Raw genomic sequence first — 15,328 nt, 5'->3', positions numbered from 1 at the left:
AATCTTTAGAAAGTATAAATAAATAAAAATAAAACTTCCTCCATCGGGGCTCAGCAGTGTGCGTGTGGGTATAGAGAAGAATTGAACTTGTTTAGGGTTGGGGTTCAGCTGCATAGGCATTGCAGAAGTTCAGTAGAGTGAGAGGTACAAATAATGGCATATACTAAAATGAAGGTTTTTTTTTTTAACTGTATAAAGGAAATGAAGTTGATAGTGTCATTTGATAGAGTGAAAGAAATTGTTAGGAACCTAGAGATTATTGAGGCACAGTGAGAATAGTTAAGAATTGGAAGGTTAGAAAGTAGAAGTTATTAGAGTGGATGTTTGAATTTATGATTAGAGAAATGGAACAGTTATGGATGATCAAAACTAGGGTGGGACCATGATGTGAGGAGCTAAAATGGAGTATAGGTCTCTGGAGATGAAAAAGTCTGCAAGCCTTGTTTTTATGTGTTAATCTATTTGGACTTCTAAATCATCCAGAGTGATGGTGACACTGAAGACTAGGAGGATGACTGAGTCAGGATCTAAATTCTTGGATAAGTAAAGGAAGTCTATAAATGGATGATATGATATTCTAATTACCTTAATCAGAAGCTTTGTAGTTATTGTTGAAGAGCACAAACCCAGAATGTCCTAAGCCAACTAAAGATGTATGGTCACTCTATGTACTGTGATTCCTAGATGACATGCACATCAAGGAGAAGGGTACAGGGGAGCTGTGAGGATATTCACGTTACTAATACTGAGCCATTTTTGCATTGCTAGAATTAATTGCGTTTGGCCTTGATGTGTTTTTAATGGTCTTTTACTATATTGCTAATTCTCTCTAGTTATTTTCCTTCTTTTTTATGATTTTATGCATTTTTTCCTGCTTTTTGATCTGGCTAGATAGGTTATCTTTTGTTCTTATCCACAGAAACAGCTCTGAAATTTATTTATCTAATTATCCTTTATATATTTTTAGTTCATTATTTGAACTTTAATTTCTCCCAGCTTACCCTAATTTTAAAGTTCTGTTACTAACTTCTTAGTTAGTAACAGATAACTAATATAAACTTAGTTTATATAACGTAGATATAAATAATTATTTTTATCTTTTGTAGAATTATAAGTGTTTAAAGCTTAATATAATGTGCCACTTAGATTTCTACTATTTGTTAAATATTCTGCATATATGGGGCCACCTGACTGGTTCAGTGGGTAGAGCGTGCGGCTCTTGATCTCAGGATCATGAGTTGAAGCCCCACGTTGGGTGTGGAATCTACTTAATTAAAAAAAAAAATTCTATTCTGCATTTTTGGTTACCATGCAGTTGAAGATTTACGAATTTTTACATTTGTTATTTTCTACTTTGGTAGATTATAAATAATGATATGGAAAGAAGACCCTGATGTATATTAAATGCAAAAAGCAAGTTGCTTAACAGTGTGGTTATTATGAACCCAAGAATTCATTAAAAGGAGAAAGGAAAATGTTCCCATTGCTTGGATTTTTTTGTTTCCTGTTTCAACTTCATAGTTTTATTATGATCAGAAAAATGTGAGTCTGTGGGGCGCCTGGGTGGCACAGCGGTTAAGCGCCTGCCTTCGGCTCAGGGCGTGATCCCGGCGTTATGGGATCGAGCCCCACATCAGGCTCCTCTGCTAGGAGCCTGCTTCTTCCTCTCCCACTCCCCCTTCTTGTGTTCCCTCTCTCGCTGGCTGTCTCTCTCTGTCAAATAAATAAATAAAATCTTTAAAAAAAAAAAAAAAAGAAAATGTGAGTCTGTGAACTCATTCTGTGTGCTGCCATACATGTAAGGTTTTGTAAATACTGATGGTACAACTAACCCTTGAATAACATGAGGCTTAGGGGTGCTGACCCCTGCAAAGTTGAAAATCCACGAAAATCTTTGACTCCCCAAAACTTAACAACTACTACTGGTAGCCTCCTATTGACCAGAAACCTTACTGGTAACAATTAACACACTTCAAAAAAAAATTTTATTGATTTATTTGGGAGGGGGGGAGAGTGCGAGTGCTCATACACACGCATGTGCTCACAAACGAGAAGGGCAGAGGGACAAGCAGACTCTCCGCTGAGCAGGGAGCTCAACTCAGGGCTCGATCCCAGGACCCTGAGATCATGATCTGATTTGAAGTCAGATGCTCAATCAACTGAGCCATTCAGGTGCCCCAAAACACATTTTGTAAGAAGTGTGTGTGGTTGTGTGTGTGTGTGTGTGTGTGTGTGTGTATTGTATACTGTGTTCTTACAAAGAAAGCTAGAGAAAAGAAATTGTTAGGAAAGCCATGAGGAAGAGAAAATACATTTACAGTAACTGTACTGTATTTATCAAGAAAAATCCATGTGTAAGTGGACCCTGCACTTAAAACCCATGTTGTTCAAGGGTCAACTGTGTATGAAATGTCAGATAAATACAAAATTTATATTCAAAAACGAAACCATAAAATTTCACTGTAAGAGAAAAAAGTAAACATTTTTATAATTAGGAAAAAGCTTTTCTAGAAGCAGTTCTCCAAAACTAAAGCCATAAAAAATAAAAACAGATTAATTTTTCTATGAAATGTTTTAAGGATCTTCTTGGAAAAATACCATAAACTAAGTCAGACTGGAGAAAATATTTCTAAAATCTTTGGCAAGCAATATATCAAATGTGTCTACAAATTGGTAAGAAAGACAATTAGATGGAAAAATGGCAAAGGTTATGAACAGACAGTTCTTAAAAGAAATACAAATGGTTGATGAATGTGAAAAGTTTTCTGTCTCAGTTATTAAAGAAATATGTCCAAAGATAGTGAAATTTTTTTTTCTATGATGTCGGCAAAGATTAAAAACACTGACCAAACACTGTTAGTAATGTAGGTAATAGCCACTCTACAGTGGTAAGAGTACAAATGGGTACAGGTTTTTTTGGAAGATCATGTACTTATGTTTGTATAAATCACCCTTTGACCCAATAATTCTTCTACTAGGAATTTATCTTTGGAAACATTCAATGTCTTATACATTTCATATGTTTATTTCAGCATTATCATACAATATTGAAAGATGAGAAACATTCAGATATCCACTGCAGGGGTTATATTCACTGGATGAAATACTATGCAGTTAACAAATAAGTTGATATATTTACTAGCACAGAAAGGTATCTAATAGGGGCACCTGGGTGGCTCAGTCAGTAATTTGATTTGAGCCCTGATTGATTTCAGGGCTCAGGTCATGATCTCAGGGTCGTGAGATTGAGCCCCACATCTGGCTCCACACTCAGCCTGCAGTGGGCTTGAGATTCTTTCTTTCCCTCTGCCTGTCCCCCTGCTCACATGTGTGAGCGTGCACAGGTGTGCGCGCTCTCTCTCTCAAACTAAAATAAGAAAGGTATCTAAGAGTTAAGTGAAGAAATCTTACCAGACAGTGTGTGTAATGCTGTTTTTTCAATTTTATAAAACAAAGTACCTACTAATGTATGTAATTATATACATAGGAAAACAACCAGAACACATGCCAGGTTATTAATAGTGGTTATTGCTGGAAGTGGAATTATTTCTGAAATGTTTGGATTTTACCTTTGATTATTAGTTAAGTAACTGATGTTCACTGTTTAATCAATCATTATAATTACTTGTATTCTGATTTGTTTTTATTTAACATTATAACATAAGCATTGCTCAGTTTTATTGTCACTCTGGGTAGCTATTAAGTTATATGGCTGGGGCACCTGGGTGGCTTAGTCAGTTAAGCATGGACTCTTGATTTCAGCTCAGGTTGTGGTCTCAGGGTCGTGAGATCCAGCCCCCTGTCCTTTTCCATGCTGGGCATGGAGCCTGCTTGAGATTCTCTCTCTCCCTCTCCCCGTGCCCCCACCCCCACTTGCGTGCTCTCTCAGGAAAGAAAGAAAATTGAAAAGAAGTTACATGGAGGACTATAGTATATAGTGAAAACTTCATGATTATTTCTGTGTTAATGGGTACCCTCTGTAAGGATTTTTACAAAAGTGGGAAAATAATTTTTTCATCACACTGTTTATACATTTTTATTAGATTTTCTGAATTCCATTTAAAACATTCTCCTCCCATATTTGGAGTAGAAGGCATCCAGTCGGCTCACACTCACTTACCTGGGCTATTTTCTTAAGACTTTTTAATTCCATAAAGCAAATTTTAACTATATACTTTGTTTTTCTCCTGAGTTAATTTGAATTTCTGGAAGAAAAGCTTATTTATCTTTTCCTTCTAAAGTGCTGAGAATACTTAATATTTTTTTTCTTTTTTTTAATTGAAGTATAGTTGACACACAGTGTTACATAAGTTTCAGGTGTACAACATAGTGATTTGACAAGTCTGTATATTATGCTATGCTTACCACAAGGTAGTGACCATCTGTCACCATCCAATGCTATTTTAATAAATATAAATCGTAGTAGTAGTGATGGTGTCAGAAACTGTTTACAGCTCTTTTATATCTCAATGGATTCAAATTAAAATGAATAATTATGTAGTATTCAATTACATTAATTTTCCTCTTTTTGCCTCCCATTGTTTCTACAGAGGCAGTTGGTGTGACCAGTCAGCGACCAGTGTTTTGTCCTTTTCATAAGAAGGAGCAGCTGAAGCTTTACTGTGAAACATGTGATAAACTGACATGCCGGGACTGCCAGTTATTAGAGCATAAAGAGCATAGGTACTGCCATCTTTAATTATATACTTACATTTATAATAAGCTTTTTGAGGAATAGAGAACTGCTGGCACCCCAGCCAAATGGCAGTCAGCAAATAAAGTTTTGTTTGGCCAGCAGTATGTTGGCTTGTTCCAGGGTTTTTCAACTTGGTCACTATTAATAGTTGTGGGGGGCATTTCTGGTTCATTGTATGGTGTTTAGCTGCATCTTTAACCTGTATTCGCTAGATTCCAGTAATATCCTCCCAGCTGTGACAACCAAAAATGTCTCCAGATGTTGCCAAATGCCGTACAGAACAAAATCACCCTGAGTTGAGAACCACTGGCCTACACACTGTTTGAAAATAAATGTTATTTGTTGCCAAATTATTGTTTGTAAAATGAGATTTTACATGAAGAAAAAAATTCAGATCTTTGGGTTTTTGAGAAAATGGAACCTGGTATGGCTGTGGGCCCCATATACTTGTGGGTGGAATTCATTTTAGTGTTCTGTAGAATGAGACATACCTTTCCCAAATCATCATAGTTCCTACCGAAGCTTATTTTTAAATCTGACCTCCCAAAGGTATTTGAATCAGCAACCACTGATTTATTTAAAATAGTAAGATTCTGATTGATACAAATAAAATTGCTTAATGGTCTAGGTTCACAAACTGATGGTTATCAGAGGAGAAATGGGTGGGGGCATGGATTAATTAGGTGATGGGGATTAAGGTGTGCCCTTGTTGTCATGAGCACTGGGTGTTATATGTAAGTGTTGAATCACTAAATTGTACACCTAACACTAATGTTATTTTACTGTATGTTAACTAGCTGGAATTTAAATAAAAACTAAAAAAAAAAAAATTATCTAGGGTCACAGTAATGGTAGCTAGTCAATTTAGACCAAACCATACCAGTGACAATAACCAGAAAACCTGGACAAAATACAGAAGTCATTGATAAAAAATTTTAGAGCTTATTAGTAAAGAATTACTAGACCAGGTTGGAGGGGGGACAGAGAATGATAGGAGCTTTTTTCCCTTTGAGGCATTTACCAGGAGATAGGGGAACACTTCTGATAGGCCACAGGGCTGGGAAGGTAGGGACTGGAGTTCAGGGGTTACAGGGGTTGAAGGCTTCTCCTTGCCTTGATTTGGAATCCTGAAAGTCTACACTATTACAGTAAAGAAGAACTAGCTACTAGAAAGTTACTGACTGGGACTGAAGCCTCAGCATCAATTTTTTTCAGCACCCAGAGATGGAGTAAATTGAAATCATACTGCTGGTGCCCCAAGGTGTACCTGATAGAATCAAATGTAAATCCTTCCAGAAGAGAGAAAACATCATCTTCTCCCTTAGGTTTATTCAGTGATGAATTTTGCAAGATGGTCCAACACAGGATTAGAAGTAAACGAGTATTCTAGGAGATGTAAACAATGTGAACAAAACCTAGCAGATACAACAAGTGATATAAAAAGACCCTTAGGGCTGCATCTTTCTATATTGAAGATAAGAGACAAAATGGAAAATTTGGGTAAGGAACTGAAAACTATAAAAAAGAATGAGATGGAAAATCCAGAACTGAAAATTACCATAACTGAAATTAACTCATTAGTAGCCATAACAGATTTGACATAGCAGGAAATGAGAATTAATGAACTAGGAGAAAAGTGAGAAAATACCCAGAATGAAGCATGGTAAACAGAAGGATGGAAAGTAGAAGAAGAAGTAATACAAGGTGTAACTTGGGCCCAAGAAGGAGAGAAGACGGAGGAAATGGGAAGGAAGCAACATTTAAGGACAGAGTATAATGGCTTAGAATGTAGTAATACTGAAGAAAGATGTCTAGCCCATATTTAGGAAGCCCATAAATCCCCGGCAGGATAAATATTTTTAAAGTACAAAAAGAAAATAATTACAAACTAAAATTTTATACTCAGTGAATATTTTTTAAAATGAAAATTAATGAAAGATGCTTTCAGAAAAAATAATCTAGGATAATATATCCCCAGTAATCCCTCACTAAAGTATACCTCAGGCAAAAGAGAAATGGTTGTTAATGTATCGTGGAATGAGGAGCAATTAAAAAGGTAAGTATGAGTAAATCTAAATAAATGTTGATTTATGAAACAAAAATGTCTTATTGGTGTGTGTCATGTGTGTGTTTTGTGTATTACACAACAAACATGTTAGGAGGATATGGAGTTCATGTTCTAAGACTGAAGAGGGTAAAAAAGTACAAATTAATATTAGATGGTAAGTCCAGATCTGTATTTTGTAATGTCTAGAGTAATCACTAAAAGAATAGTGAAAGTGTCTATGATTATCAGAGTTAATAGAGAGGGGAAGTGGAATAATTAATCAGTCTAAACACAGGCCAAAAAAGACAAAGAACAGATGGAATTTAATAAGGACTTGGTAAATCTATAAGTATATTTGTAATTATAATAAGTGTAAATGGATAAAATGTTCCAAATTAAAAGATTTCATCCTGGATAAGAAAGAGAGTAGAAAATCTACTATTTGCTTTTTATAAGAAGAACAACTAAAACCTAAGTATATGGAAAGAATAATGGGGGGAAAATGCGCTACATAACATTAACCAAAGGCAAGGTGTTATATTGAAGTGCCTGATTTGAGATAGAGGGACACTTTATACAATAGAAGGCTCTCTTCATTTAAAAGATATACCGGTTTTATACACACACACACACACACACACACACACACACACACACACACATATACACATATGCGCGCCCATAGGCTTAAAATGTATAACAAAAAATGACAGAACGTAGAACAAATAGACAAATCCATAAAATTTCCATGGGAAATTTTAACATACTTTTTTCAATAATTGACAAAATAAGCAAATAAAAAATCAGGATATTTCAGTAAGATTCAAATAACCTAATTAGCAAAGACTGTGTGGATATTAAGGAACACTGTACCTAATAATACATATTATTTTCAAACATCAAAAGAAAAAATTTAATTGACCACATGTCAGGGCAGTCTTAAATTTCAGAGGGTTAAAATCATATAAAGTCTTGCATAAACTCAATGCAATTAAATCTAGAAGATAATAATAGATGAGAAAATTCTCCAAAAATTTGAAAATGAGGAAATAAAATTCGTATGAAAGCTAAATGCAGCAATGCATGATCCCATACTGCAGCCTGGACTAGAAGGGGAAAAGTGATTTAAAGGACATGGACTGAAACAAGTGATGTAACTAGAATATGATGTGTAGAGTAGGTGAAAGTATTATCTCAGTGTCCATTTTCTTACATTTAATTATTATACCGTGGTTGCATAACAATACCCGGTGTTTAGGAAATGCATACTGATTATTAAGGTGTTGAAGAGCTTTGATGAGTCAATATTTGAAAAACTAAGCTGTATAAAGGTATAGATCTCTGTACCATTGCAGATTTACTTGGAAATTATTTCAAAATAAGCAGTGAGAAATAAATGTAAATAAAGCATCAAAGAAGAAATCCCAGTGGATATTAGAAAATATTTTTATCTGAATGATAGTGGAAATAATGTCCTAAATATATTGTTAAGGCCATGATGAGAGGAAAATACATATCATGAAATGTGTATAGTAGAAAGTAAGGATAAAAAGTAAATGCACTAAACATTTATCTCAAATTAGAAAAATGAGTATATTAAACCCAAAGTAAGTGGGGAAAAGGACATAATAAGGATAAGTGCAGACATTAATGAAGTAAAGTCAAAAATCAAATCATTCAAAGACTAGTAAATTGACAAATTCCTTTATGAGTGACGGAGAGCAGGCCCACCCAGCTGATACCAGGAGCAAAAATGGGGCATCAACACATCTGTAAAGGCATTTAAAATTATGAAAAGGATATCTTTAATAGATTTGAAAATTTTTACTTGAAAGAGGATAATTCTTAGAAAATAAAACTTACCAAACTAGTACAAGATAAGCTAGAAAATCAGAATAGGCCTTTAATGTAAATCCATAATTTGTAACTTTCTCACAAAGAAAACTACAGACCCAGATGACTTAATTGATGCATCAACAATATAGGTGTGGTAAAAATAACACCCTGAAATACATACAACCTTGTCCAGAGAATGATGAAAGAATGAATTCTCTCCAACTTGTTTTATGGGGAATGAAAATAGAAAATGGCAGACTAGTCTAACCCATGAAATGAATATGAAAATTCTAAGACATAAAAGTAGGAAACCAAATCCAGCAGTATTGTGATTTTTGGACAATATAATTGCAACCAAGTTGGCTTTGTTTTAGGTATTCAGAGTTCATTTAACATTTGAAAATCATTAATGTAATTCATATTAAAAGAATGAAGGGAAAACACATGATGATTTCAATAGACAGAAACAAACATTTGTTTAAAAAAAAAAAAATGCACCCATGGAAGAAGATCTTAGCAAACAAGGAATAAAGGAAATTTCCTAAACCTAATTAAGGTTATCTATAAAAAGAACTAGAAAACACCATAACTGGAATATTAAAAGTTTTTAGATTTGAGTTTAGGAACGAGATAACAATGACCATTTTGACCATTTCATTTAATGTTACACTGTACCAGGATCCCAAGGAGTGCCATTATGTACTAAGGAAATCCAACAGAATTAACTGTGTTCCCCTTTTTTTCTAATGATGGCAACCCTATTTATAATACTGATTTAAGTGTGCTTGCACTTTAAATCCTATTATGTAAAATACTGTATTTTTTGCATTTTATGAAAAATTAATAAAACTGGTTATCTTCTACATTACTGTTTCCCTGGAGTTATCTACATAGTTCATCAGAGGTTATCATGTTGACTCCCAAGTTGAATTTTTTAAAGTGCTGTGTTTTATGTTGCTTGAAGCTTTATTGCATACAAGGCATAATATCAAGAGTTTTTCTTACTCTTCCCATTTTTCCCAAAGGCATATATTTGTGACCTCTGTGGCACAACTACCTAATGTTTAAAAGTGATCTTTAACATGTATGTTTACAGCATCAAACTCTCATAATTATGAAATTGCAAAATAGTAAATAAATCTACTTAAATATCTGTGATTACTTTTTGCCAGGTCAGCCAAGTGAGCTCTCTAAGACTCTAAAACTATGAATGATAGATGTGTATCTTCCCCAATTTTCCAAAATAATTTAGAGTATCCATGAATAATATCTGTAAAGACTCCCTCTTAGGGATAATTTTGAGAGCATGAAAAACCTGCCTTATAGGGATATATTAGAGTTTGTTTTTAAGGAATATTATTATTTATGTCTTTTATAATCTTGTTATCTTAAATAGTTTCTATGTGGGGGCTTTTCCTCATTTTAGATATATTAGCTTGAAATAATTGGCTTGTTCACTTGTCTTTCCAGATACCAATTTATAGAAGAAGCTTTTCAGAATCAGAAAGTGATCATAGATACACTAATCACCAAACTGATGGAAAAAACAAAATACATAAAATTCACAGGAAATCAGATCCAAAACAGGTAAATTTACATTTGTGGTGTTATAAAAAATCATCTTTATATAACATATTAAGTATATTCACTCTTAGAACAGACATTTTACTTAGCTCATGGTGAAATAGGTCCAAGTAAGCTGTAGATGGCTCTAGTAACACATAGTTCATAAGACTTCTCCAGAAGCTTTGGGTTTCTGGAAACTGGGCTGGAAAGCATTCTTTTCAGCCATGAAATTTCAAAACTGTTATGGTAATAAACTACATTGAGTAATGTCTCGTTTATCTGACAGGTATTGATAATTTATAATTATCTGGTGTTTCAAATTTTGAAGAAATGTCAGGATTTAAAAACAAAACTATTTTTGCCTGTATTGTAAAATACTTTAATACTTGGTTATATAGATATAATTGCTTTTTTAAATGTTGGCAGATTTTGAGATGCCTTCTCTGGGCTGTCATCTTTTAACTGCAATAAAGTAGAGATCTTAGGATACCAGGAGACAGGGATCATTAAACGGTTTCACACACCTTTTATTCCTTATCAGATACAATACTTACATATGTTTCTACGTATTACTTGTTACACTTTTTGTTTTCCATAGGAGTCCTCTTAAATGTCCAAAGGCTCGTATCTCATAATTCAGTAATTAGGGGAGTAAACCACTAACCTCCACATGAAAGAGGGAGTTTGTCTAGCCTCCGCACTTTTTTATCCCATTTGGAACCCACACTGACACTTACAACCTTTAAAACACCTATGAAATCCCCAAAATCCCATATCTCCCTTCTTTTGTTGTTTTGCATACAAAAGAAACCCATCACTACCTAAATAAATCAAGACATGCTTTTTAGAAAGGGCCTGAATAAGAGAGTCCTCACAGGGGATTTGAATGTTACTCAAGGAGAAAAAGTCTTTTGCAGTTCATCTTCCTTAAGACCAATCATCATAATGTGTTACACTTGTCATTTTGGAGCATGGCTACAGTGGGAATTTTTTCCAAGGAATTCCCTGGTTTAACTGAATTCTTTTAAAGATATTCTTATACATAATTTACCCTCTTCTTGATGCTTCGGTATTATTATTATACCCATTTTTATTCACTGTGATAATAACAGTTCTATTGTGTGTCTTTTGTTTTTCTTCTTATCAGCTCTCATTTCATTTTACCTTTCTCTTTCACATAATAACTGTATTAACCAAGTATTGTTTCATTTACCATATTCTAATCACAATACTATTTTTATTATCTGAGTAGTTGAAAATTTGTAAAGGATATTTATGGAATGATGAAGAAAGATAGTTCTAGGCGTTTACCATCTAAGTGGCAAATGGTAGCAACTATAAAATAAATTTGTGTAAAAGATCCACCCTTGACAAAATGTATTCTTGACTTTTATCTTATTCTCTCATGTATATTGTGTGAGCTATAAGCCAAAGTTCACTTTTTTGTAACATACGGATGTCCATTTGGTCCTACACCCTTTGTTTAAAAGACTATATTGCTATTCAATTGCCTTGGTTCCTTTGTAGAAAATCAGTTGACAACATATGTATAAGGTTACTTCTGAACTCTGTTCTGTTCCCTTGTGTTTTTCTTTTTTGCCAGTACCCCCACTTCCTTTATCACTGTGGCTTTTTATAGTAAGTCTTCAAATCAGGTAGTGTGAATTCTCCAAATTTGTTTTTTTTACCTTTCTGTTAGTGAATTATGCTGTTTTTACAAAGTCCTACATTATTGAATGGGAAGATTTTGGTTTTTGAATTGTGGTAAGACTTAAAGAATCCCTGGATTAGGTGCTAATTGCTCATAATCTCTATAGACTACCTGACTATAAAAGGATTACATTTACTGGGCTGGCTTACTTTGGTATTAATTCATTTTTATGCATGTGCAAACAGCATTGCTTGTCCGTTTTTCATCACGTTCAACTATCATGAGGATTTAAATTAGTTTTGGAGGGTTTATTTTGTTTTGTTTCAAGGGGTTGTTTGCTTCCCGGGTCTGTCTGAGTTGATCTTATAGCCAATATTGGTGGAAGTTAACCACCTTAAAGAATTTGCAACAGAGAATAAAATCTATGCCCTATTGGTTTTAAGTTTCGGTGGGTAACTATTGGAGAAGCAGACTGGAGAAATGAAACTTTTAATTTATCTCAAATGTTTAGTGGGTGTCCCATTATCCTCTTCTGCTTCTGTAAGATAGCCTGGTGTGATGCTATGTATTTTCTTTCTATCTCAATCTCCATGAAAAACAGCATTCCATTTTCTTAGAGGAGAAACTATACATGGTGGTTGATGAAACATAAAGTAGTATTTAGCTGCTTATTTAAAGACAAATGTGTTATTAAAAGTAGCAAACTACTATTGTTCTCTTTGCCTCTGTGCAAATATAATGAATGCTGTAGCAGTTCAGATGACTAAGGGTGACACATTTACACTTTCCTACTTCTTAGTTACAGTGGATACAATCGAACACTTTCAGAGTCATGGTTTTCTTATTTATAAATCTTTTTTTTTTTTTTTGGTCCATCCTTTTAGGCCAAGTATTGATTTTCTTGGATGATTTTCATCATGATCTTTCCAAACCATATTTTCTTAAAATGTGTTCATTCTCTTGCAATTTTATACATTTTGATTTTAAGATTGAATTAAGTAACTCTGTCTTTCAGAAGAATTACATTTCTGCTATGTCATCTTCAAGAAAGTCAATTTAAACTGAAAGACCCTTAGAAACAGCTGAGCTTTTAAGAGTTGAAAACATTTTGGCCTAAGTTAGACATTAAAAAAAAAACAGTTTTAAATATTATAAAACAATCTTCTGCCTTAGATTTTAGATTTTTCCCCCTTTCATTTAATTTTCAGGATAATTGAAGTAAATCAAAATCAAAAGCAGGTGGAACAGGATATTAAAGTTGCTATATTTACATTGATGGTAGAAATAAATAAAAAAGGAAAAGCTCTACTGCATCAGCTTGAGGTAAGTTACTATTAATGGGACAGTATGTTGTAACAATTTAATACAGTATTTTCTCATGTATTTTTGAATTTGGAATCCTAGCCTTTTTCATACAGTTGTTCCCGTTTATGACTCAGTACTACTTCTCCGTTCCCAGGTTTTCTTTTGCCAGGTTCTACACTGTACCTGACAGTTTATGGCTTAGTGTGTGCTTGGTAGCACAAAGCACAATGCCATGCTTGAAGAAGGAGCTCTGTAAATGTTGAAGAGATTAATCATTTTAGATTCTTTGAAGTGACAACTTTGGGTCCCCAAAGCGGTACAATTGAGCAAAAATTTTTAGAACGATAACAAAGCTGTATTTCATTTTCAAACATACACATTTAACCTTATGAGAAATTAGGTAAAAGGATGTGCCTACTGCTTTCAACATTTTATAGTCTTAACTGAAAGCAGTATGTAGCGAGGGATGCTCAAGACACTTAGGATAATTGTTTCTCACCACAGTAAGAAAGATATTATGGTCTTCATGGGCTTTATTACACTCATGAAGGTCAGGATCCAAAGTCAGTGTTTGACTCCAAGTAATAGGAAGTTACAACTTCTTCATGGTATGTTAATATAGTATTAATTGCATGGTATTTTAGTATTCTTTTAGTATATTGGTGCAGAAAGAATTCACAGTAAAGCAGCAATTTACAATGAGAAGAGAATAAGAATTCTAATGTTTAAAGATGAAAAAAAACAACACTCCTAGAAATAATTTAGTTCAAACTCTTTATTTTGTAGTTGACAAAATTATAAGGTCTTTGTCAGAGAGTCCTATCCCTCCTGGGAAAGCATGGTCATTCCCATGGTTTATCAGACATACAGGAAACAAAGACTAAAATAATTCTCTGTTCTTTGGAAACAGATAGTTACTTAGCGAAGAAGTGTTCTGTCCAGGCAACCTCACTTACGGGAACTATGTTTTCAAGGTTCTATGACTTTTTTTTTTTTTCAATAGAAGCATTTACACAATTTAAAAAGTTTTCCAAGCTCTGCTTAAAATCAGACATCACTTAGATTTGCTTTCTTAGAGATTAGCAGTGCATGCATTGCTGTGGCTCTTTCCAGACTTCTCTGTAAATCAGAATCTCTTGAAGATAACAAAAGATGACCAGATCCCAAATCTCTAGGAATGAACCTGGTCATCGGTATTATTTGTAATCACCTTTATTGACTTATAGTTTTTGTACCACCTTTTAAATATGCCTCTAGTCCTCATATCCATTCTCCTAGTTCACAAATTCCTCCTAAAACAAATGTAGCCACTTTTATCTAAGAATCCAGAAATCGGCCCAAATAGTTGTTACCATAGAAGACCCTAGTAACTAGGGCTTCTTGTTATCAATATGCAACCTCTCCCAAAGTCAACACAACTTATATTCTTTCTAGTATGTCTCCAAAGAAACATTTAGGCTATTTCTGACCTCTGTAAAAAGTAAGTAATCTCTAAACTTAAATTAGACGTGACAAAGCTATTGACCCATCATTGCAGTTTTTCCCTTAATTCACTTCAGCACCTGTGTATTTTCCAAATTTGAAACTGACTAGAGACAGGATCTAGGTTCCTTTTTTAAAATGAGAATGTAAATCCATAGTGGAGTGTAGCAATTTTACTTTTAAACTTCAGGATCAGTAGAAAACTCTATTGTCTTCCCCTTTCCTTGCAGACAAAGACTTTTGGATAGAGAACTTTAAAATAACCCAAGTTCAGCGTGCTCTCTCTCTCTTTTTTTTTTTTTTAGATTTATTTCTTTATTTTAGAGAGAACATACATGTGCAAACAGGGGGAGGGGCAGTGGGAGAGGGAAAATCCCAGGCAGACTCCCCGATGAGCACAGAGTCTGACGCAGGGCTCTATGCTAGGACCCTGAGATCATGACCTAGGCTGAAACCAAGAGTTGGACGCTTAACAGACTGAGCCACCCACCCAGGCACCCCCAGTGCTCTCTACTTTTGATTAATCTGTGTTCTTTCTTGTGTTCTTTGCTTAGAGATATTCTGTATTCTGCTTTTATGTAGTTTTTCTGAGAATGCATTGGCACCTCTACTCATTTTATCAATTGGCTGCCAAGGTAATTCTCAGTAGACAAAAATCCTGTCCTTTTCTAACCACATACAAAGTATGAGTGTTGTCTACCATATGGCATGACTGGGCACAAAGTGGTTGCAGTCAAGACTAGTT

At 34.3% G+C, this 15,328-nt stretch overlaps 1 protein-coding gene across 2 annotated transcripts in view; it reads left to right on the top strand.

Moving 5' to 3' along the window:
• The window catches only part of TRIM24 (tripartite motif containing 24), a 92,277-nt gene that overhangs the window by 44,686 nt on the left and 32,263 nt on the right, over positions 1-15,328 (top strand). For both annotated transcript variants that reach the window (XM_045792568.2, XM_045792567.2), the window contains exons 4-6: positions 4,551-4,683; positions 10,050-10,166; positions 13,005-13,119. In XM_045792568.2, the coding sequence (XP_045648524.1) occupies positions 4,551-4,683; positions 10,050-10,166; positions 13,005-13,119 (365 nt within the window). The remainder of the gene's footprint in view (positions 1-4,550; positions 4,684-10,049; positions 10,167-13,004; positions 13,120-15,328) is intronic.

This window comes from Ursus americanus, chromosome 3 (assembly GCF_024610735.1).
Source record: "Ursus americanus isolate L20-20 chromosome 3, mUrsAme1.1.p, whole genome shotgun sequence".
Classification (NCBI taxonomy): domain Eukaryota; kingdom Metazoa; phylum Chordata; class Mammalia; order Carnivora; family Ursidae; genus Ursus; species Ursus americanus.
This window is presented reverse-complemented; position numbering and strand designations above follow the sequence as displayed.